The following is a 19,285-nucleotide window of genomic DNA, read 5'->3' on the forward strand; positions in this document are numbered from 1 at the left end:
GGCTCACCCTCCAGGCCTAGGCCAATCAGGCGGGTGGCGAGGGTGGAGGTGACCTGGGGTAGCAGGTCGGTCCTGACCCCCACCCAGCTCTACCCCGAGGCCCAGGGAGCATCAGTGCACACTCAGCCCTTTGGGGTCTGATAAGGGGGCCCCCTCCACTGCCCCGGTTTACGGCCACGTAGATGCCCTCCCCAGGGAGGCCTGCACAGGGGCTCAGTGCCTGGTCCTTGGGGCCAGCTGGGGACCTGGGGCGTCCTCGCCTTGTGGGGGCAGGGAGGGCACCAGCCCGGGCGAACCTGCCCCACGCCCAGCCTGGAGGCCTTAGCGCCCCTGGGGCCCCGTGAAGCGAGCCCCCTTGACCTCTGCCCACCCAGCAGGAGGCCAGGGCTTCATCCCACCAAGCAGGGGCCCCCGGGGCCCAGTCTGTGCCTACTCCCCCGGGGCCCTCCCTCACGCTGGGAGCCCTGTCTCTCCCCCACTCAGCCCAAGCCCCTACCGGCTGGGGGGTTCACTGGAAGACATCGGCGCACGCGGGTGGGTGGAGGCCTGGTGGAGGGGCATCTCTGGGCCACTGTGGGTGAACAGGCCCCTTCCCGGCGGGTAGGACCACCAGCACCCTGCAGGGGAGGAAACGGGCTCAGGGTGCCGCCAGCTCCCCGAGGCCGCACAGCAGGGAACTGCTGGCAGAGCCTGGTTTCTGATGCCACGTGCCTACCGCACCAAAGCAGCTGTCTTCTGGGCCGTGGGTCTGTGCCAGTGAGAACCAGAACCTTCTGGCAAGGTGTCCCCTGTGCCTGCCCCCGCCCCCAACAGCTGCTGCCTGATCAGTAAACAGAAAAACGGGAACCCACAGACTGGGCAAATTGCGTGTCAGGGTGAGGGAAAGACGCGGGGCTTTCCCCCAGGCAGGGAGCAAAGCCGGCTCCAGGGGGCCCCGGCCACGGCTCAGCCTCCTTGGCCGGGTCCTGGGTGAGAAACGGGGCTGAGGGAGCAGCTACCGCCGCCTCTGCCACCCCCCTCCGCGGTTGCTCAGAGTCGGAGGGTCCCTGCCAGGGGCCGTGGCCAGCCACGGTCTCCACATGGGGAGCGGGCAGAGTGGGCGCTGACTCAGCCCCTGGCCCTCCAGTGATGCCTTTACAGCCACGTCCTGCCCGGGGGCGCGGGGCGGGGCTGAGGGGGTGCCTGGGGCCGCGCCAGCCCCTGGGGCCACAGCACACTGATAACAGGCCAAAGTTCCCTGCACCTGGGACCTCCGCCACTCGGCCGCGCACCCCAGCCTGCCTCTGCCCGGCCATGCACCTGCCCGCCCTGCTGCCCACCCTGGCCCTGCTCGCCGGTGAGGAGTTGGTGCCCAGTCCCGGGCCGGGCTCCTGGGCTGCAGCTCTGCTGTTGGGGTGGCGGGGGGGGGGCACCGGGTCGGTGCCAGCTCCCTGAGCCCCCACGGGCCCCTCGAGTTCCTCGCTGGGTGCAGAGGGCTCCTGCTCCCTTCCCCAGGACGTGTCCCAGACACCCCTGCCCCCCACCAGCCTCTTGGGGGCTTGGGGGCACACCCACTGCTCTGTGGCCCCACCTGCCCTCCCTCCCAGGCTGGCCCCCCATGGAGGGCGGCCACAGGGGCTCCGGGGACACGGCCTTTCAGGAGCAGACTGGGTGGAGAGCACCCTGGCCCGAGCCTGTCTGCCGGCAGGGTCCCTGGGCGGGGCCTGGGTCCCCGGCCGCTGCAGGCGCCCCCGGGAGGCTGAGTGCGACTTCGTGTGTGACTGCGCAGACTGCTCGGATGAAGCCCAGTGCGGTGAGCGTGGGGCCGGGGCGGGGCGCCCCCAGGGGCAGCACGGTGCTGACCGCTCCTGCCCCCAGGTTACCGCGCGGCCGCCCCAGCTCCGGGTGCCCCCTTTGCCTGCGACTTCGAGTGGGACCTCTGTGGCTGGCGAGACATCAGCACCTCTGGCTACAGCTGGCTCCGGGACCGGGCAGGGGCCGCCCCGGAGGGTTCCGGGCCCCGCGCAGACCACACGCGCGGCACGGACCTGGGTGAGGCCCAGGCAGGGGTCTCCACGGGTGTCCCCCTGGCTCGCGCCACCCCGCTCACCCCTGACTCCCCGCCCGGCCAGGCTGGTACGTGGCGGTCGGCGCCCACCGTGGGAAGGAGGCGTCCAGGGCCGTGCTGCGCTCCCCCGACCTGCGCGAGGCCGCCCCCTCCTGTGAGATCCGGCTCTGGTACCATACAGGCTCCGCAGGTGCGCTGGCGCCGGGGGTCGGGCGAGGGGCCGCTGAAGAGCTGGGGGAGGGTCCCGGGGGAGGCACCGGAACGGGGGACACAGTCGCCCTGGGCCCCTCCCGCTGCAGACGTGGCCGAGCTGCGGCTGGAGCTGACCCACGGGGCTGAGACGCTGACGCTGTGGCAGAGCCCAGGGCCCTGGGGCCCCGGCTGGCAGGAGCTGGCGGTGGCCACCGGCCGCATCCGGGGGCCCTTCTGGGTGAGCTGGTGCACTCTGGCCGGGGGCGCCCTCCTGGGCAGAGGGCCCTGGGATTAGGCCAAAGCCCTAAAGCCTCTACCCTCTTCAGGTGACCTTCTCTGCCATCCGAAACGCCACCCATAGGGGTGCCATGGCCTTAGACGATGTGGCATTTTGGGACTGTGGGCTACCCAGTAAGACACCCCCCGCCTCCAGCCCTGGGAGGGGCGTCCGCCTTGGGCAAGGTCTCGGGGCCAGGGTAATGGGTCCCTCCCCTCCAGCCCCCCAGGCCAGCTGCGCCCTGGGGAAGCACCAGTGCCACAACCAGGCGTGCGTGGAGCCACACCAGGTGTGTGACGGCGAGGACAACTGTGGCGACAGCTCGGACGAGGGCCCACTCACCTGCGGTGAGGCTGCAGCTGGGCGGTGGCGCGGGGCAAGAGCCCAAGGGTCTGGGGGTAACCGGTTTCTGCCCTGATGGTGGGGCCGGGGGGAGGGACAGGCAACCCCTGAGCTCCGCTGCCCTCCCCGCCCCCACAGGCCACCTCACTGTCACCGACTTTGAGTCCGGCCCAGGTCCGTGGGACCATTCGGAGGGCTGGGCCTGGAACCACAGCCGGGGCGCCCCCCAGCGCTCCGCCTGGCCTCGCCGTGACCACAGCCGGAACAGCGCCCACGGTGAATGCCGCCGGCGACTCTGCCCGGCTGCCCACACCCGCCTGCGCCCAAAAATGCCCAGCCACGCCCACCCGCCACCTACCCACGCCCACCCAGCCTGCTCCTCTCCCCAGGCGCCTTCCTGATCTCCGTGGCTGAGCCCAGTGCCCCAGCCATCCTCTCCAGCCCCGAGCTCCGAGCCTCAGGCCCCCACAACTGCTCGGTGAGGGGGGGGTGGCATGGGTGGCCCCTCCTGGGGCGCGCGCAGTGAGCCCCCCCTCCCCACAACCACGCCCCCTGCCCCCCAGCTCGTCTTCTACCACTACCTGCACGGGTCCGAGGCCGGCAGCCTGCAGCTGTTCCTGCAACCCCAGAGCCCCGGCGCCCCCCAGGCCCCCGTCCTGCTGAGGAGCCGCCGCGGGGAGCTGGGGGCCGCCTGGGTCCGGGACCGGGTGGACGTCCAGAGCGCGCACCCCTTCCGGGTGAGGGCCGGGGAGGCGGCGGGCGCGGGCGGCCGTCAGGAGGCCTGGGCGCCGCACTCTCCGCGGTCCTGAGCACCCTCCGCCCTCAGATCCTACTGGCCGGGCACACGGGCCCGGGGGGCGTGGTGGGCCTGGACGACCTCATCCTGTCGGACCACTGCGCGCTTGTCCCGGGTGAGCCGCCCGAGCCCCCTCCCAGGACGTGTGTGCGCCCACGCGCGGGCACGCACCCGGCCTGACCCAGCCCCGCCCCCCGCAGAGGCCCCGGCCCAGCGCGTGCTTCCCCCCGCGCCCCCGCGGCCGCTGCCGCCCCGGGGCGCGTGTGCACCCGGACACCTCTCCTGCGGGGACGCCTGCGTGCCCCCCGAGCAGCTGTGCGACTTCCAGCGGCAGTGCGACGGCGGCGAGGACGAGCGGCAGTGCGGTAGGGGGCGGCCGGGGCGGCGGGGCCGGGGTGGCGGGGCCGGGGTGGCGGGGCCGGGGCGGCACGCCTTCAGCTCAGGCCCCTGCAGGCTCCACGGACTTCGAGGCCACGGCCGGGGGCTGGGAGGACGCCAGCGTGGGGCGGCTGCAGTGGCGGCTCGCGCGCCAGAAGAGCGGGCGGCCGGGCTCGAACGCCGGCAGGGTCGCTGCAGGTGAGGCGGGGCGCCCCACTTTCCCTCGGAGGAGGCAGGGCCTCCGAGCCGGGGTCCCCAAGGGCTTCGGAAAGGGCAGGCCTCTGAGCGCCTCCTGCTCTCCCAGGTCACTTCCTGTCCCTCCAGAGGGCCTGGGGGCAGCTGGCGGCCGCGGCCCGCGCCCTGACGCCCCCGCTGGGCCCCTCCGGCCCGCGCTGCGAGCTGCACCTGAGCTACTACTTGCAGAGCCGGCCCCGAGGTACCACGTGGCCCCTGGGGGGGGGTGGCAGTGGGGGTGGCGGTGGGGGTGGGGGCGCCCGCTGACGCCCCTTCGGCAGGCTTCCTGGCCCTGGCCGTGACAGAGGGCGGCTCCCGGGAACTGGTGTGGGAGGCCCCGAGCAGCAGCGCCGGGCGCTGGACGACAGACAAGGTCGCCCTCGGGGCGCGTCGCCGGCCCTTCCGGGTGAGGGGGGCAGCCTGGGGGGTGGGGGGCTCGGTGCAGCCCTGCCTGACGGCCCTGTGTACCCCGCTCCCCCGCAAAGCTGGAGCTCGTCGGCCTCGTGGACCTGGACGGCCCGGGCCAGCAGGCCGCCGGCGTGGACAGCCTGGCCCTGAGGGACTGCAGCCCCGCGGTGACCACAGAGAAGGACGGAGGTTCTCCTGCCCGACCCCGCCCCGTTTCCACCCGTGTCTCCCCACCTTGCGCCAGCCCGGGCTGACCCGCCGCTGCCCCCCAGAGGTCTCCTGTAACTTCGAGCGGGACACATGCGGCTGGTTCGCTGGGCACCTCGCAGACACCCGCTGGCGCCGGGTCCAGAGCCTCGGGCCCCTCTACGACCACACCACCGGCCGAGGTAGGTGCGGCCCACGCAGCCCGGGCCCCCTGGCCCTGCGGCCCTGCAGCTCCACCTTGCACTCTCAGGCCACTTTGTGCTCCTGAACCCCACCGAGCCCCAGGCGCGGGGCCCTGCTGCCCAGCTGCTCTCCAGAGCCCAAGTGCCAGCCGCCCCCACCGAGTGTCTGTCCTTCTGGTACCACCTCTACGGGCCCCAGATCGGTAAGTGACCACAGTCCAGCCCAGGGTCCTCTGGCCGCGATTGAGGGGCTGCCAAGGAAGTGGGCCCCCCTCCCACCCCCACCCTCCCTAGGGACGTTGCGCCTGGTGATGAGGCGGCAAGGGGAGGGGGACGTGCAGCTGTGGGCGCGGTCGGGCACGCACGGCAACCGCTGGCATCAGGCCTGGGCCACCCTGCACCACCGGCCGGACTCCAGCGGCAAGTACCAGGTAAGACAGCAGCTGGGCGTGCCGGGGGCTGCCCCCAGCATGCTGGCCCTCCCCACCGCTGCCCCCCCCCCCCCCAGCTGCTGTTCGAGGGCCTCCGGGACGGGTACCACGGCACCATGGCGCTGGACGACATTGCAGTGCGGCCTGGGCCCTGCTGGGCCCCCAGGCGCTGCTCCTTCGAGGACTCGTCCTGTGGCTTCACCGCGGGAGGGCAGAGTGTGTGGCACCGTGCCAGCGCTGGCAGCCAGGCTTCCCAGGGCCCCCGGACAGACCACACCACAGAGACGGCTCAGGGTAACACCCAGCAGAGGGCGGAGGGATGGGGCTGCTGGGATCACGGAGCTGATGGCCACCCCCCCCAGGGCACTACATGGTGGTGGACACGAGCCCCGAGGCCTTGCCCCCTGGCCACGTGGCCACCCTGACCTCAGAGGAACACAGGCCCCTGGCCCAGCCCAGCTGCCTGACCTTCTGGTACCACCTGAGCCTCCGCCAGCCCGGTGAGGAGGCTGCGGGGGGAGGGGGCGGGTTCAGACCAGCCACCAGGGGACCAAGGTGCTGACGGCGCCACGCCTTGAGGCAGGTGTCCTGCGGGTCCACATGGAGGAAGGCGCGCGGCGCCAGCTGCTCAGTATCCGTGCGCACGGCGGGCTGGCCTGGCGCCTGGCCAGCGTGGATGTGCAGGCCGAGCAGGCCTGGAGGGTGAGTGGGCTGGGGGCCCCGGGGAAGGCGCCCCTTCCTCGTGGCCAGGCTGGTGGGAGCTGAGTGCTCCCCATCCTGCTGCCTGCCAGGTGGTGTTCGAGGCTGAGGCCACTGGCGTGGAACACTCGTACGTGGCTGTGGACGACCTGCTCCTGCAGGACAGGCCCTGCACCCAGCCAGGTGGGCAGCGGGCCTCAGCCCCCAGGGGAGACCAGAAGTGTGCAAACCCGGGGGGCCCCGGCCCTGCTGCCTGGCCTTCACTGGCTGTGGTGGTGCGGAAGGGGGCTGGCGGCGGGAAGTGGGCAGGGAGGGGTGGGGCAGTGCCTTCGGCCCGTGCTCCCTGCAGGCTCCTGTGCCTTTGAGTCCGGCCTGTGTGGCTGGAGCCACATGCCCTGGCCGGGCCTGGGTGGGTACAGCTGGGACTGGAGCAGCGGGGCCACGCCCTCCCGGTACCCCCAGCCCTCTGTGGACCACACGCTGGGCACGGAGGCAGGTAAGCACCTGCCAGGAGTGGAGGGGGCCGCCCCCGCGTGGGGGTCCAGGTCTGGGTTGGAGGTCCCAAGCTCAAGGGGCTGATGCAGGTGGCCCACTTGGCCGGGGCCCGGGGGCACCGCCGCTCCTCTTGCTCCCAGGTCACTTTGCCTTCTTCGAAACTGGCGTGCTGGGCCCTGGGGGCCGGGCGGCCTGGCTGCGCAGCGAGCCTCTGCCAGCCACCACGGCTGCCTGCCTCCACTTCTGGTACCACATGGGCTTCCCTGAGCACTTCTGTGAGTGGGTGGCCTTGTGGTGGAGACGGTGGGGCCGGGGAGGGGGCAGGGGGCACAGGGAGGGAGCAGTGGGGGCAGTGGGGAACAGGCAGGGGGCACAAGGAGCCTGACCCGCCTCAAGCCCACAGACAAGGGCGAGCTGAGGGTGCTGCTGAGCAGTGCACGGGGCCAGCTGGCCGTGTGGGGCGCGGGTGCCCACCAGCGGCACCAGTGGCTGGAGGGCCAGGTGGAGGTGGCCAGCTCCGAGGAGTTCCAGGTGAGGCTGGGCCATGTGGCATGAGACCCCAGGGGCCTCAGCGTGGGGCGCTCTCTCCCCCTCGGGGTCCACTCAGCCTCTGCCCTCCCGGCCAGATCGTGTTTGAAGCCACCCTGGGCGGCCAGCCGGCCCTGGGGCCCATCGCACTGGATGACGTGGAGTACCTCCCCGGGCAGCACTGTCCGCGGCCTGCGACCAGTCAGGGTGAGCACCCGGGCCAGGCCCCACAGCTCCCGGTCCAGCAGGCTCAGCCCGTGCCTGGCCCAAGGCCAGGGAAGCCCCAGGCAGCGCCGGCCGCTCCCCCTGCTCCTCGGCCCTGCCTGCCGCAGGGCCACGTCTCCGCCCCATGGCCTCGGGCAGCTCCGGCTGCCCCGGCTGGCTTCACAAGGAGGCTGCACCACCTGGCCTCAGGCCTGGGAGCTCAGGCCAGTTCCTGTCCCGTGGCCCACAGGGGAGCTGGCCGTGCCCGTGTCGGTGCCAGCCGTGGTGGGCGGCGCCCTGCTTGTCCTCGCGCTACTGGTGGCGCTGGGCTCTGCTGCGCGGTGCTGGCTCTGGAGGGGAAGGGGCTTCCCCTTCCAGAAGGACCAGGCAGCCGCGCCTCCTGGCTTCGACAACATTCTTTTCAATTCGGTAGGAACCAGGGAGGTGGGTGTGGGGTGCAGGCGGGTGATGCGGAACAGCCTCCAGGGAGAAGGGGCACCCCCCTCAGAACCCTTGCCACCTCATGGCCCGGCCACTCCCACCGTCACGGGTCCCCGTCCCCCAGGACCACGTGACCATCCCGGAGCCTGTCCCCAGTGACCAGTAGACAGCCCTGGCCAGGGCAAGCTCTTCACATGAACAGCCTCCCAGGACGTGGCCGGACTCCAGGGAAACTGCGCCCTCCACCCTCCCGGCAGCCTGCGGGCGAGGCGACTGCCTGACTTGGGCTGGGCGGGGCCCCGAGGGGCTTGGGCTGTCCCTCCACGGCCACTGCCAGCCATCGACTCTGCCCCGGGAACGCAGACCCGCTGGGACAGCCATCCTGGGCCACGGCTGACCTCGGTGCACCCACGTCCCATCAGGCCACGGGGTGGGGGGAATATCCACATATCTACAATAAAGGTTCCCCCACTGTGTCCGCGTGCCGCATCTCCCCATAAGGCCAAGCCGTGCACTGGCCCTTGTCCCTGCTCCGGCTTTCTGGCCCCAGGCCCAACGCACCGCACAGATCCGTTTCTCTCGCGGTTGGGTATGCCCGCCCCGGAGGTCCCCAGGCCCCCGCTCTGCTCCTCCGTGAAGGCAGGCCTTGGGGGCATGGGGCCTTGGAGACACCCCACCTGCTCCCTGGGGCACCTGAGCGCACGGCCAAGCTACAGGCTCCATCTACGGCCGGGGACACACAGGCCTGAAGGGACTGGTCTCCTCGTGGGAGAGGGGCAGGGGGCTGGCTGCTGTCCTGGAGCCCCGTGCTGATGGCAGAGACTGGACAGAGGTCCCCAGAGCACTGCCTGGGGCCCAAAAAAAGACGCACAGCGCCTTTCCCCGCACCCCTGCAGGAGAGGGCAGGGCGAGGCTTAGCACGGCCACCTCGAGCAGGGAGCAGCCCTGGAGGAGGCAGGGCCCAGGGACACGAGCCAGGCCCCCTGGCCATGGCCCGTGCTGGCCCCACCCTGGCGGCCACCCTCCCAGGCTCTCTGGCGAGGTGGTCCCTCTTCAGGGACCCGCCTCCAAAGCCACAGCTGCTCCTGGACGAACGCACCGGGGGTGGGGAGAAAAGACATCGGGAGCAGAGCACTTTGCAAGGCTTTGTTTGTCTGCGAGCAGCAGTGTCGAGGGCCCCGGGCGTCTCAGCCCGTGTGCTGAGCCGCCAGGACGCCGCGCTGGCCCTGGCGGGAGCCGCCAGCCAGGCCGAATCAGCCGGAACCCACGATTCGAGGCTTTGTGTTCACTTGGCCCTGGGGCCCTTCTCGATGGGCTTCCCAACGTCCTTCCCCCGGAGCTTGAGGCCTGGAACCAGAGGAGCCCCTGAGCTCCGGCCCCTCGGGGTCTCCCCAGAGACCAGCCACTGCTTAGATCCCCCGGAGGGCTGTCCGTGGGGGGAGCACACCCCATGTGGGGCACCACGAGGGAGTTTCCGCATCTAATTTACTCTGACACGATCCTGGGGTGGGGGACAGACGTCCCTTCTCAGACAGACCAGGCCAGCGTGAGTCCTCGGAGCACAGTGTCCTGGGTGCCACGGTGGCCCCGGGAAAGCGCAGGGGGCAGGGTGCCAATGGGGTCAACGCCCATGGAGAGCGCAGGGGGCTGTGGGGGGGTGAGGCCTCGGCCCCCAGGAGTGTCCTCGAGCTGTTCCCCTCCCCCGCGAAGCAATGCTCTCGGGAGAACTGGCCACTCCCAAGGTCCAGGGCCCAGTGGCGTCTCGACACCGAGACGTGTCCTCCCCAGCCCAACCTGGGGGAGGGCAGGCCGCCTCCGTGCCCAAACACAGCCACTCACCGATGGCTCTCTCGATTTTGCCCAAGACCTGGTTATTGGGAATGGCCCGTCCACTTTCATAGTCGGCAATGACCTGCGGCTTCTCGTTGATTTTCTGAAAAGATACACACCTCGGCTGAATGTGGAAACGCCCTGAAGGAAGGTGCCATGGGGCAGCCGCCTGGCGGGCAGCACAGGCCAGCCCGGGGCGGTGGCAGCTCCGCGCAGCTCCGCAGCCCCATGGCACAGAGGGCGGATGCTGGGCCTGCCGGGGCGGTGCCGGGGTCTCACCGTGGCCAGGTCCTTCTGCGTCAGCCCCTTGGTCTGCCGGCCCTGCTGGATGACCTTGCCCACCTCCAGGGGCACCCTGTCGTGGTGCAGCTCCTCCGTCTCCCGGTCCAGCTTGGCCGTGTTCTTGGTGATGGAATGCTGCTTGTTCTGGCCAGCTGCCCCTGCAGCAGGCACAAGGCACGAGCAGATGGCTTGGAGGGAGCCCGGGGGACGACATTCCCCACGCCTGGTCACGTGCGTGCAGGGGGCCGGGCTGTCAAAAGGCCTGTCCCCAGCCCAGGACGGCCACCGAACGGGAACCATCACTGATCTAGAACATGTGGCTTCCAGAATCTTCTCTCAGCTCCTGACTTCCCAGCTCCTAGCAAGCGGAGGCCGCCAGGCAGCCACCGTCCTAATGACCAGGTGCAGCCAGGTGTTGGCCCCGCTCACCCCAAGCACACCCCGAGGCCCACACACGCACGCAGAGGAGCCCGACAGCAAAGCCCCTCCGTGACCGCAACCGTGAGCACCTACATTTCTTGGAAGTCTCCACATCTTCTCCTCGCCTCTGAGCTGCTAAGATGGCCTGGAAACAAGGGGGACGGGTTTCGGTCAAAACCAGCATTAGGAGCGTGGCATCCACCGGCCTAACCTGCTCTGTGCGAGCAGCACCCGCAAACCATGGGGCTTTCTGAAGGACAGGAGTGCAGGCCTACGGCCGGGCTCGGGGCGGAAACCCTCCACCACCCCGCGTCCAGGGGCTCCCCATCCACGTCACTAAGGAAGAGAGACGCGCCTTGCTTCTTGGGTTGAGAAAAAGAAGGTAAAGGTTCTTCGTAGAAGTCCGGGTTCAGACCTCTCTCCTCATCCCGCGGGCTCTCCCGCTGGAGTCAGGGCAGCCCAGGCGCCTCTGACCGACTGACTCGGTGCATCCGGCTCGGCCCCAGTCAAATAGCGCTTGACGCGCCCAGGGCTGGCAATCTCCTTGGAGATGTCATCAGTAAAGATGGTGCCCTTTGACCAGCCGGTTGTTGAATATTAATATGCTCTTTTCTCTTGAAGCTTTCAACGCTTCAGAAAACTGACTGAAGGTAAATGTAAACACAGCGTGATATGCTTAAAGACGCTTTCTAGACAACTTACAGGACTTCTAAAACGCTGGCTATTTAACTTGCTCTACAAGGAAAGCAGAGAGACTTGGTTTTCACGGCATGACTGCAACACACTGGGCAGGTCGACCACAGCCACGTCCCCCTAGGCCGATGCCGCGCCGGGTGTGGAAAGGAAGGAGGTGGACAGGGAAGCCCCCTCCTCGGGACCCTGCCCTCACAGGCTCCTGGGGACACACCTGCCCAGAGGACCCCCACCTTCCACTCAACACTGGCAAGCAGCAGCCAACCGCACCCTGGCCCATGGTGGCGGTCCCAGCTGGTAGCAGCCCAAGCCCACGGTGACCCCAGCCCACATCGGCGGTCCCAGCCGGCGCACAGAGCTTCGCAAGAGGCCAGCGGGGCCCAGGGGTCCAGATGCTCCTGAGGGTGCCGAGCGACCCCATCCCTGCCCCCACGCCCCTCCTGACCCCCCCTCACGCCAGCTTTGGCTCTGCTGCCCGCACCCACGCCTTGTCCACCTCCCCACTCCCGCTCTGACCCCAGCCCCACCCCTCCCTAGTCCCACACTCCCCAGACCCTGTGTCTTCCTGCAGCCTCGCCCCCAGCTGCGCCACCCCAGCAGCGGGCCCGGCGCCTTCCCTTCTCCCCGCCCCTACTCCTGTCCTGTGGGTCCCGGCCCCTCGGCCCTGCCGCTGCTCTGGCCCCATCTCCTTTCCAGTCCAGTCTGCCCCTGCGCCGAGACCCAGACCCCTGGCCCCGTCCCCGGGCGTCCCCTGGCCCCCTCCCCAGCCCTGCCTCTCCCTCCCCAGCCCTGTCCTCTGGGCCGCGTCCCCCGTCTTCCCGTCGTCCCCCACCCCGTCGCCCCCCCGCCCTCAGCCTGGCGCCCCCGTCTCCTCTGCCCGGCCCCGGCCCCCTCCCCTCCCGCCGCACCTGCTTGGACTTGGCCTGGGCCGCCGTGGGGCCTTTCTTGCGCAGCACCGTCACCGTGTCCCAGTCGCTCTCGGCCATGGCGCTCGAGCTCCGGCGGCGGCTCCGCGGCAGCTGCTCGAGGCCCCGCGCGGCGTCGACGTCCTGGGCCCCGCTTCCGGCGCCCGCCCCGCCCCCGGCGCCCATTGGTCGGCGCCTCGGGGGGGCGGGCACTTCCCGCGGCCCGCGGCCAATCGGGGCGCGGCTCGTTTGAGGTAGCGCCGGGGCGGGGCGCGGGGCGGGGCGCGGGGCGGGGCGGGGGAGGCCCGGGAAGGTGGGGGGGAAACCCGGGGTTTGGGGGGGGGGGCCGAGGGAGGTGAGGGGGGTACCCGAGGGGGAGGCCCGGGGCGGGGTGCAGGGGCAGGCCCCGGGAGAGAGAGGGAGGCCCGGCGAGGGGAGGGGAGGGGGGAGAGAAGGCGGGGAGGCCCGGCGAGGGGAGGGGACGGGGGAGAGAAGGCGGGGAGGCCCGGCGGAGGGGAGAGGGCAGCCGCGGGGCCCCGCCAGCGGAGCGGGAGGGCGGGGAGCGCGCGGGGCGGAGGGGCCGAGCCCCGGAGGCCGAGCGCTCGGTTTCCGCCCTGCCCTCACCTGGCCGCCGCGCGCGGACTGGCTTCTCCCGCGTGCCTGGAGCTGGGCCCCGTGAGGACGACGCGCCGAGGGCAGGGTGGACGCGGGTTTTGTGGGGCCCGAGATGCGTACACCTGGGGACTCTCGTCTGCATCTAAGAATGCAAAACTGTGGGAGCAGAACTTGTTACAAATACGAGTGCTTTGTGTAGTGTATGCTTTGTATAACGTATCCTTATTTTACAGTGGTTTTGTAGTATTTTGCAATTATAGGTTTGTATAACGTATATAATACTTTGAATAAAGAGAAAAGTCACCACAAATCGCAAATTTTCAAAAACTGACAAGCATCACAAAATGCAGAACATGACCATTTTTATAACAGCTTTGATGCATCTTTTTTATGCCTCACTTGCATTTTGTTAGCTGCAGGTTCTTCGATTGCCTCATCAGGATTTGGTCAAATTATTTTATAGGAAGGTAATCCAGACATTTCTCTAGCCTGTTAGATCGAATCTGAGTCTAATTGCTAGCGCTGACCTTGGTTTTCACAAAACACGGACTCTCACCCCAGCGGCCTCGCCACCGGAGCATTCCAGCAGGCTTGTGCTGGTATGCGGGTTCTCCGTCCAAAAAGAAAAAATAAGTACGGTGTATTGAATTGTATGTGCTGCATTATCAAATACATCCCGCGAGCAGACAGCTTTCCTCCCCAGAGCGGCAGGAGACCCCAAGCCTCTGCTGGCGCTTTCACCCACTTTTATACCTCGGATATGGGAAGAGCCTCGAGCAGCGGCCTGGCTTGGCGCGCGCATACCTGATTCTCCTGCACTCCCCGCCAACTCCCGGGCAGGCGCTGTCGGCAGGCCCATGGAAAGATCCCAGATACCACGCGGTTTCCCTTCATTGGGCCCCAGTGGGATATCCCGGATCCCAGGGCAGGAGGGGTGGGAGTGACACAGGACGTGGTCCTAATCAATTCCAAGTCAAACACCCTACAAACCCCCAGCCACGAGGCCCAGCTGTGAGGCCCCCTCCAGAGCTGTGGTAACGCTGTATCTGCTCCCTGGGGCATCAGCCCTGTGGTCCCAGGGGAGGGGCACTTAGACATAGACAACCTCTGCCCGAGAGCAGGTCCCACCTGGCTGGGAGCCCAGGCCCCTTCCCGCAGCCCTGCCGCACCTGCTGTCCTGCTGTGAGGCCTCCCCGCCCCCTGGCCGTGCCCCCTCTGGGCTGCTTGCTTGACTTGGGGGTGAAACTGCAGCAGCCTCCTGGCCCGTTGGGGCGGCCGGCTCACAGCCAGGACTCTGCAGGGGTGCCCGAGAGTCCCCCATCTCTGGGGTTTAAAATCAGCATCTCCCGGTGCCACCCATTACCTTTATGCAGGAAGAGAGGAAGAAGGCAACTCGGATGCCTTCCGGGAAACAAAGAGAAATGGCTATTTCTGAGATGAAGGCTTGATTTTGAACAATGTGGCCACAATGAAAAGTTAACATTGAGTTGTCAACTAAAAGCCATCCAGTAAAATCTCGTAAAAGTGAGGGAGGGGATAACTCCCGAGGAAGGCCACACACGTTGAAGGACAGATTTCAGGCTCTGTCCCTGCCCTCGAGGGTGGGCAGGGCTGTGACTTGTCCCTGAGGGTGGGATGGGCACCTGATGACACTTGGGTGGTACCTCCCCGGTGGCCACGCTGCGGCTGCTCCATTCTTGCTGGCTCTGAAGACGGGAGCAACAGGAGCTTGGTGTTGCCAACACACTCGAGGGCCTGGCGCTGACTCTTGTCAGCCGAACGGCTGAGGGTGCAGCCTGCAGCCCAGCGCCAGCTCAGGTGGACTCCAGAGCCACGGTAACTGGATGCTCTTTTTTTTTTTTTAATTTCTTTTATTTATTTTTCCCTACCGCCTTGTTGTTTTTCACTTGCTGAGTCTGTTCATCTTCCTTGTTTCTTTAGGAGGCACTGGGAGCTGAACCCAGAACCTCTGATGTGGGAAGGAGGTGCCTACTCAGCTGAGCCATCTCGGCTCCCTGCTTTTGTTGAGTCTCTCATTATGTTTTTCCTCCATGCCTCTTGTTGCATCAGCTCGCTGTCTTCTTTAGGAGGCATGAGGAACCTCTGCTCCCTGATATGTTGTGTCTCTCATTGTGTTTTTTCTTCTTGTGTCTCTTGTGTCAGCTTGCCACACCTGCCTGTCACACCAGCTCACTGTCTTCTTTAGGAGGCACAGATCCAAACCAGGGACCTCCCATGTGGTAGGTGGGAGCCCAGTTGCCCGAGCCACATCCACTTCCCACCAGGCGCTCTTTTTTTTTTAAGTCCCCCCCGCCATTGTCTGCTCTCTGTGTCCATTCACTGTGTGTTCTTCTGTGTGTGTTGCCTTCTCATTAGGCGGCTCTGGGAACTGATCCTGGGACCTTCTGGAGTGGGAGAGAGGCTGTCATTCTCTTGCGCCACCTCAGCTCCCTAATCTGCTGCATTTCTTATTATCTCTTCCCTGTGTCTCTTTTTGTTGCGTCCTCTTGCTGCGCCAGCTCTCCGCGTGGGCCAGCTCGCCACATGGGCCAGCTCGCTTTCAGCAGGAGGCCCTGGGCATCGAACCCTGGACCTCCTCTATGGTAGCCGAGAGGCCAATCGCTTGCGCCACACCCACTTCCCGGGGTGCTCTTTTAAGTCACTAAGTTTGCGGTCATTTGTTTCATGGCGATAGAAAACCAACACAATGACTAACATGTAAAACAGGATCGGATTTTGTTACGTTATGGAGGTATGATTTAAATAACGTAAAAGACACAGATATTAAATGTGCAGGGCCGTGAATATTGACGAATGCGTGCCCCCATGTAAACCACATCCTGGGCATGATATAGAACATTTTCATCACCCCAGAAAGTTCTCTCACTCACCTTTGCAGTCAACTGCCTCCCCCCATCCCCAGGCAACTACTGATTTGACATCTGTCAGCATGGATTGTTTGATCTGCTTTAAAACTTGACATAAAGGGCATTGGTACGGTTCTTTGTGTTGTCCTCTGCTCGATCTGGCATCTGTGAGTTTCATCCGTGTCCTTGTATCCGCAGTTGGATTATTTTAGCGCTAGCATTGTGTTGTGTACAAATAGCACAATCTGCTTTTCCAGGCGCCCACCGACAGACGTTTGGGTTGTGTCCACTTTTTGCTGTTATAAACCAGGCTGCCACGGGCGTTTGTGTGCGCGTCTTTGTGGAAACATGCTTTGACTTCTCTTAAACACCGAGGAACGGAATTACTGGGCCGTGTGTAAGGGCATAGTAACTTTAGAAGAAACTGCCAAACTGTCTTCCAGAGCGGCTGTGCCATGTGGCACTCCCACCAGCAGGTAGGGGTGACCAGGGGCCCCCAGCCTCACTACGTGGAGGGCAGGGGAGAGGGTCTCCTTTTAGTTTTAATTTGCATTTCTCCGATGCCTAATGATGGAGAACATCTCCTGTGGGCTTACTGGTCATGGAGTACAAGGTACGAGAGCCTTGGCCCAGCTCTTGGAGAGAACCTGTGGAACAGACCACCTGCTAGGATTCCATCAGCTCTGGAGGTTTTTCTGTGACCATGAGCACGCTGTGAGTTGCCCTTCCTCTGGTTTGCCGAGAGATTTTCCCACGAGAGGTGCTGAGTGCTGTCAGCTCCTTCTTCTGCATTGCCTGAATGGTCGTCTGGTTTCTCTCCTCTCTTCTGGTGATGTGTAGCTCTGTACTGTGGAAACCTGGCTGGGCCGCACTGCGTGTCCCAGAATCCCTTCCACGCATGTTAATGGCTGAGTCACAAGAAACACTTCGCAGGCGATTTGGAGGCAGAAGAGAAGGCGCCGCCGTGTCGTTTCTCTGCTCCGAAGGGCAGGCTGGGGGGCGCGCAGCCTTGCTTCTCCGCGGGCCGCCGCGTGGGAGGGGCCAGCAACAGGGCTCCCAGCGTCAGCTGCCCGGGAGCCTCCCTCGGCGCGTCCAGGCCCCGGGTCGGGCGTGGGCTTGGCTGCCCAGCGCGAGAGCAGGGGTGGGGAGACGCCCACGCGCGCCCGCGGGTTCCCGCCGTCTCACCATCCCGAGTCCAGCTCCCCTCCCCGGCGGCCTGGCCCACGGGCGACGGTCCCGCAGGCCCTGTCCAGCAGCACCCGCCGCCCGAGGCCGATGCCAGCTCCAGGGGCTAGGCTGGGGGCCACGCTCGCGGAATGGCGGGTTTTGAAGGGGAAACCTGACTTTCGTTTTGGGGGGGAGCCCCCGGGTCAGGGTCTTTGGGATGCGCCACCCGCCCAGGCCTCTGCGGTGGCAGGACCAGCCGGCCGCCCACCACCTGTTCAGCCACGCTCAGCCCCGGGGCCGGGGCAGGTGCCGGGCAGGGGCGGGAGGCCTCGTCCTGCGGTGTCAGGTGGCCGAGCACGCAGGAAAGCTCAGTCCACTGCCACCTGGCCACCACTGCCACCAGGGAGAGGGGCCAGGCGGGGCTGAGGGCACAGCAGGGGCCCTGGAGAGGGTCACGGGCGCTGACGCGGGCTCCGTGGGCAATGGGGACGGGGTCTGGGGAGAAGCCGCCCCGAGGGGCAGGTGCTTCGGGGCCAGGCGGTGGGGTGCTGTGCGCGCCAAGGCCGGGCGGTCGGTGCAGGCGCGGCTGCGGGGCCTGGGCTGGTCGACGGGCCGGCTTTACTCTTCAGAGCAGTCTGAGATCTGCCGGGCGTAGCAGATGATCCCGGGGCCCTGGCTCCCGCTCGCGCTGGCGCCTTCCCCTCCTGCTACGCCCTCCCGTCTGGTGGAGCTCTCGTTACAGCGACGTCCACACACTGCTGCTCGCTGAAGTCCCTGCTTTCTGCCGCTGGCGCAGTTCCGCGGGGTTTGACAGGTGCCCAGTCTCACGTGTCCCCCACTGCAGCCTCCCGCAGGGGCGTGTCATTGCCACCCTCCAGAGCACCTGGGCGCCCCCTCCGTGCCCACCCCAGCTCCCGGGACCGCTGAGTTTTTACTGTCTCTAGTTTTGCCTTTCCCAGGACGTCGTCTGGTTGGAACCACACCGTGTGCAGCCTTTTCAAGCTGGCTTCTTTCACAGAGAAATATGCATTTAAGCTTCCTCTAGGCTGTCTTTTCATGGCTTGATAGCTCATTTCTTTTCCTTCCCTACTTCCTCCCTCCTTTGCTGTAAAATGTACCCAACTTAAAATTTACCATTTTAAGTGCATAATTCATTAAGTACGTTTACAATGCTGTGTAACTTTTACCCCTTTCTCCAGAACGTTTTCATCACTCGAAACAGAAGCTCTGTATCCATTAAGCAGTGACCACCCACCCTCCCGTACCCCCGGCCCTGGTGACCTCCACCGACTTTCCGCCTCCAGGGTCTCCGGATGCCAGGCGTCCTACACGTGATGCTTCTTCACGGTTCACCCACGCTGCCGCAGGTACGGAACTTCATTCCCCCTCACGGCTGGACGACCTGCCGCTGTGGCTGGACCACTCTTGTTCCCCCATCATCTTTGATGGACACTTGGGCTGCAGCCACCTTCGGCTCTTGTGGGTGACGCTGTGCCATATTGCTGGGTGCTGGCTTCCCATCCTTTTGGGCATGTATGTCGGAGAGGAATCACTGAGCACATGAAATTGTGAAAATTTGACATTTTGAGGAATTGCTGAACTCTTCTCCTTCACCCATTTTTAAATTGGTTTGTTTGTTTATCTGTTGTTGAGTTTAGGAGCTCTTTATATATTCTGGATAGTAATCCCTTATAAGATACATGATTTACAAATTTATCAATTTTTTTTCTTTAGGTGCCTATGTGTTTGGTATAAAACTCAAGAAACTGTTGCCAAATCCAAGGTCATAATATAGTCCCCTTATGTCTTTAGCTCTTAAATTTAGGTCTCTGATCCATTTTCAGGTCATTTTTATACATGTGTAAGGTAAGGGTCTGACTTCCTTCTTTTGCACGTGAATATTCAGATTTCCCAGCAACGCTGGTTGAAGGAACTGCCCTTCCTCCTCGCGTGGACTTGGCGTCCTTGTGCAAAGTCAACTGACCCTAAGCGTTAGGGCTCATTTCTGGAGTCTCTATTCTTTTGGCCTAAGTGTTTATCCTTGTGCCAACCTTACATTGTTTTGACTATGGTAGCTGTTTTTTAAAGTAGTTTTTTATTTTTTAAAAAGGATATGTAGATTACGTGTTACATAAAAACTACTCTAGCTTTGTAGCAAGTTTTGAAATCAAGACTTGGGAGTCCCCCAATTTTGTTCTTTTTCAAGACCGTTTTGATTATTCCAGGTCCTTTGAAATTCCATATGAATTTTAGAATAGGTTTTTCTATTTCTGCAAAAAAAAAATGTCACTGGGCTTTATCAATGAAATCTATACATCACTTTGGGTAGTATTGTTGTCTTAATATTAAGTCTCTCAGGAAGCAGATGTGGCTCAACTGACAGAGCGTCCGTCTACCATGTGGAGGGTCCAGGGTTTGATCCCCAGGACCTCCTGACCCATGTGGTGAGCTGGCCCATGCACAGTGCTGCCGTGTGCAAGGAGTGCCGTGCCACACAGGGGTGCTCCACGCACAAGGAGTGTGCCCTATAAGGAGAGTCACCCGACATGAGAAAAGCACAGCCCACCCAGGAGTGATGGTGCACATACAGAGAGCTGATGCAGCAAGGTGACACAAAAAAAGGGACTCAGTTTCCCAGTGCTGTA

At 65.1% G+C, this 19,285-nt stretch overlaps 2 protein-coding genes across 6 annotated transcripts; one reads left to right on the plus strand and one right to left on the minus strand.

Moving 5' to 3' along the window:
- The first annotated feature begins 52 nt into the window (after nucleotides 1-52).
- MAMDC4 (MAM domain containing 4) lies at nucleotides 53-8,337 on the plus strand. Of its 5 annotated transcripts, XM_058302743.2 has the most exons (29): nucleotides 53-1,336; nucleotides 1,688-1,792; nucleotides 1,858-2,031; nucleotides 2,112-2,237; nucleotides 2,347-2,477; nucleotides 2,566-2,650; nucleotides 2,738-2,863; nucleotides 2,997-3,134; nucleotides 3,248-3,336; nucleotides 3,422-3,595; nucleotides 3,685-3,769; nucleotides 3,855-4,019; nucleotides 4,108-4,230; nucleotides 4,337-4,468; nucleotides 4,548-4,672; nucleotides 4,752-4,863; nucleotides 4,947-5,063; nucleotides 5,132-5,266; nucleotides 5,358-5,494; nucleotides 5,572-5,788; nucleotides 5,857-5,994; nucleotides 6,078-6,196; nucleotides 6,286-6,376; nucleotides 6,543-6,689; nucleotides 6,829-6,963; nucleotides 7,092-7,219; nucleotides 7,315-7,423; nucleotides 7,671-7,849; nucleotides 7,986-8,337. In XM_058302743.2, exons 1-29 carry the CDS (start codon nucleotides 1,129-1,131, stop codon nucleotides 8,025-8,027), a joined length of 3,792 nt encoding a protein of 1,263 aa, XP_058158726.1. In that variant the 5' UTR covers nucleotides 53-1,128; the 3' UTR covers nucleotides 8,028-8,337. The 5 variants fall into 5 exon arrangements, 3 of the variants coding, with proteins under 3 accessions (XP_058158726.1, XP_058158728.1, XP_058158727.1); XR_009186974.2 differs by lacking the exon at nucleotides 7,986-8,337 and having other exon boundaries at nucleotides 7,085-7,219; nucleotides 7,671-7,694; XM_058302745.2 differs by lacking the exon at nucleotides 7,671-7,849.
- A 656-nt stretch (nucleotides 8,338-8,993) lies between these two features.
- EDF1 (endothelial differentiation related factor 1) lies at nucleotides 8,994-12,192 on the minus strand. The gene is made up of 5 exons (XM_058302751.1): nucleotides 11,995-12,192; nucleotides 10,487-10,538; nucleotides 9,971-10,131; nucleotides 9,701-9,794; nucleotides 8,994-9,208 (listed from the first exon to the last, which is right to left on the minus strand). The coding sequence occupies exons 1-5, from the start codon at nucleotides 12,175-12,177 to the stop codon at nucleotides 9,147-9,149; spliced, it is 552 nt and encodes a 183-aa protein (XP_058158734.1). The 5' UTR covers nucleotides 12,178-12,192; the 3' UTR covers nucleotides 8,994-9,146.
- Nucleotides 12,193-19,285: the final 7,093 nt, after the last annotated feature.

The sequence above is a fragment of the Dasypus novemcinctus genome, chromosome 8 (assembly GCF_030445035.2).
Source record: "Dasypus novemcinctus isolate mDasNov1 chromosome 8, mDasNov1.1.hap2, whole genome shotgun sequence".
Taxonomy (NCBI): domain Eukaryota; kingdom Metazoa; phylum Chordata; class Mammalia; order Cingulata; family Dasypodidae; genus Dasypus; species Dasypus novemcinctus.

Coding starts and splice junctions, on each gene's coding strand:
- EDF1 (XM_058302751.1), bottom strand. CDS start 12,177: ATGGGCGCCGGGGGCGGGGCGGGCGCCGGAAGCGGGGCCCAGGACGTC. Junction 9,795..9,970: donor CGCAGAAGGACCTGGCCACG/GTGAGACCCCGG, acceptor GTATCTTTTCAG/AAAATCAACGAGAAGCCGCA. Junction 9,209..9,700: donor CAAAATCGAGAGAGCCATCG/GTGAGTGGCTGT, acceptor CTCTGGTTCCAG/GCCTCAAGCTCCGGGGGAAG.
- MAMDC4 (XM_058302743.2), top strand. CDS start 1,129: ATGCCTTTACAGCCACGTCCTGCCCGGGGGCGCGGGGCGGGGCTGAGG. Junction 2,238..2,346: donor GTACCATACAGGCTCCGCAG/GTGCGCTGGCGC, acceptor CTCCCGCTGCAG/ACGTGGCCGAGCTGCGGCTG. Junction 6,197..6,285: donor AGGCCGAGCAGGCCTGGAGG/GTGAGTGGGCTG, acceptor GCTGCCTGCCAG/GTGGTGTTCGAGGCTGAGGC.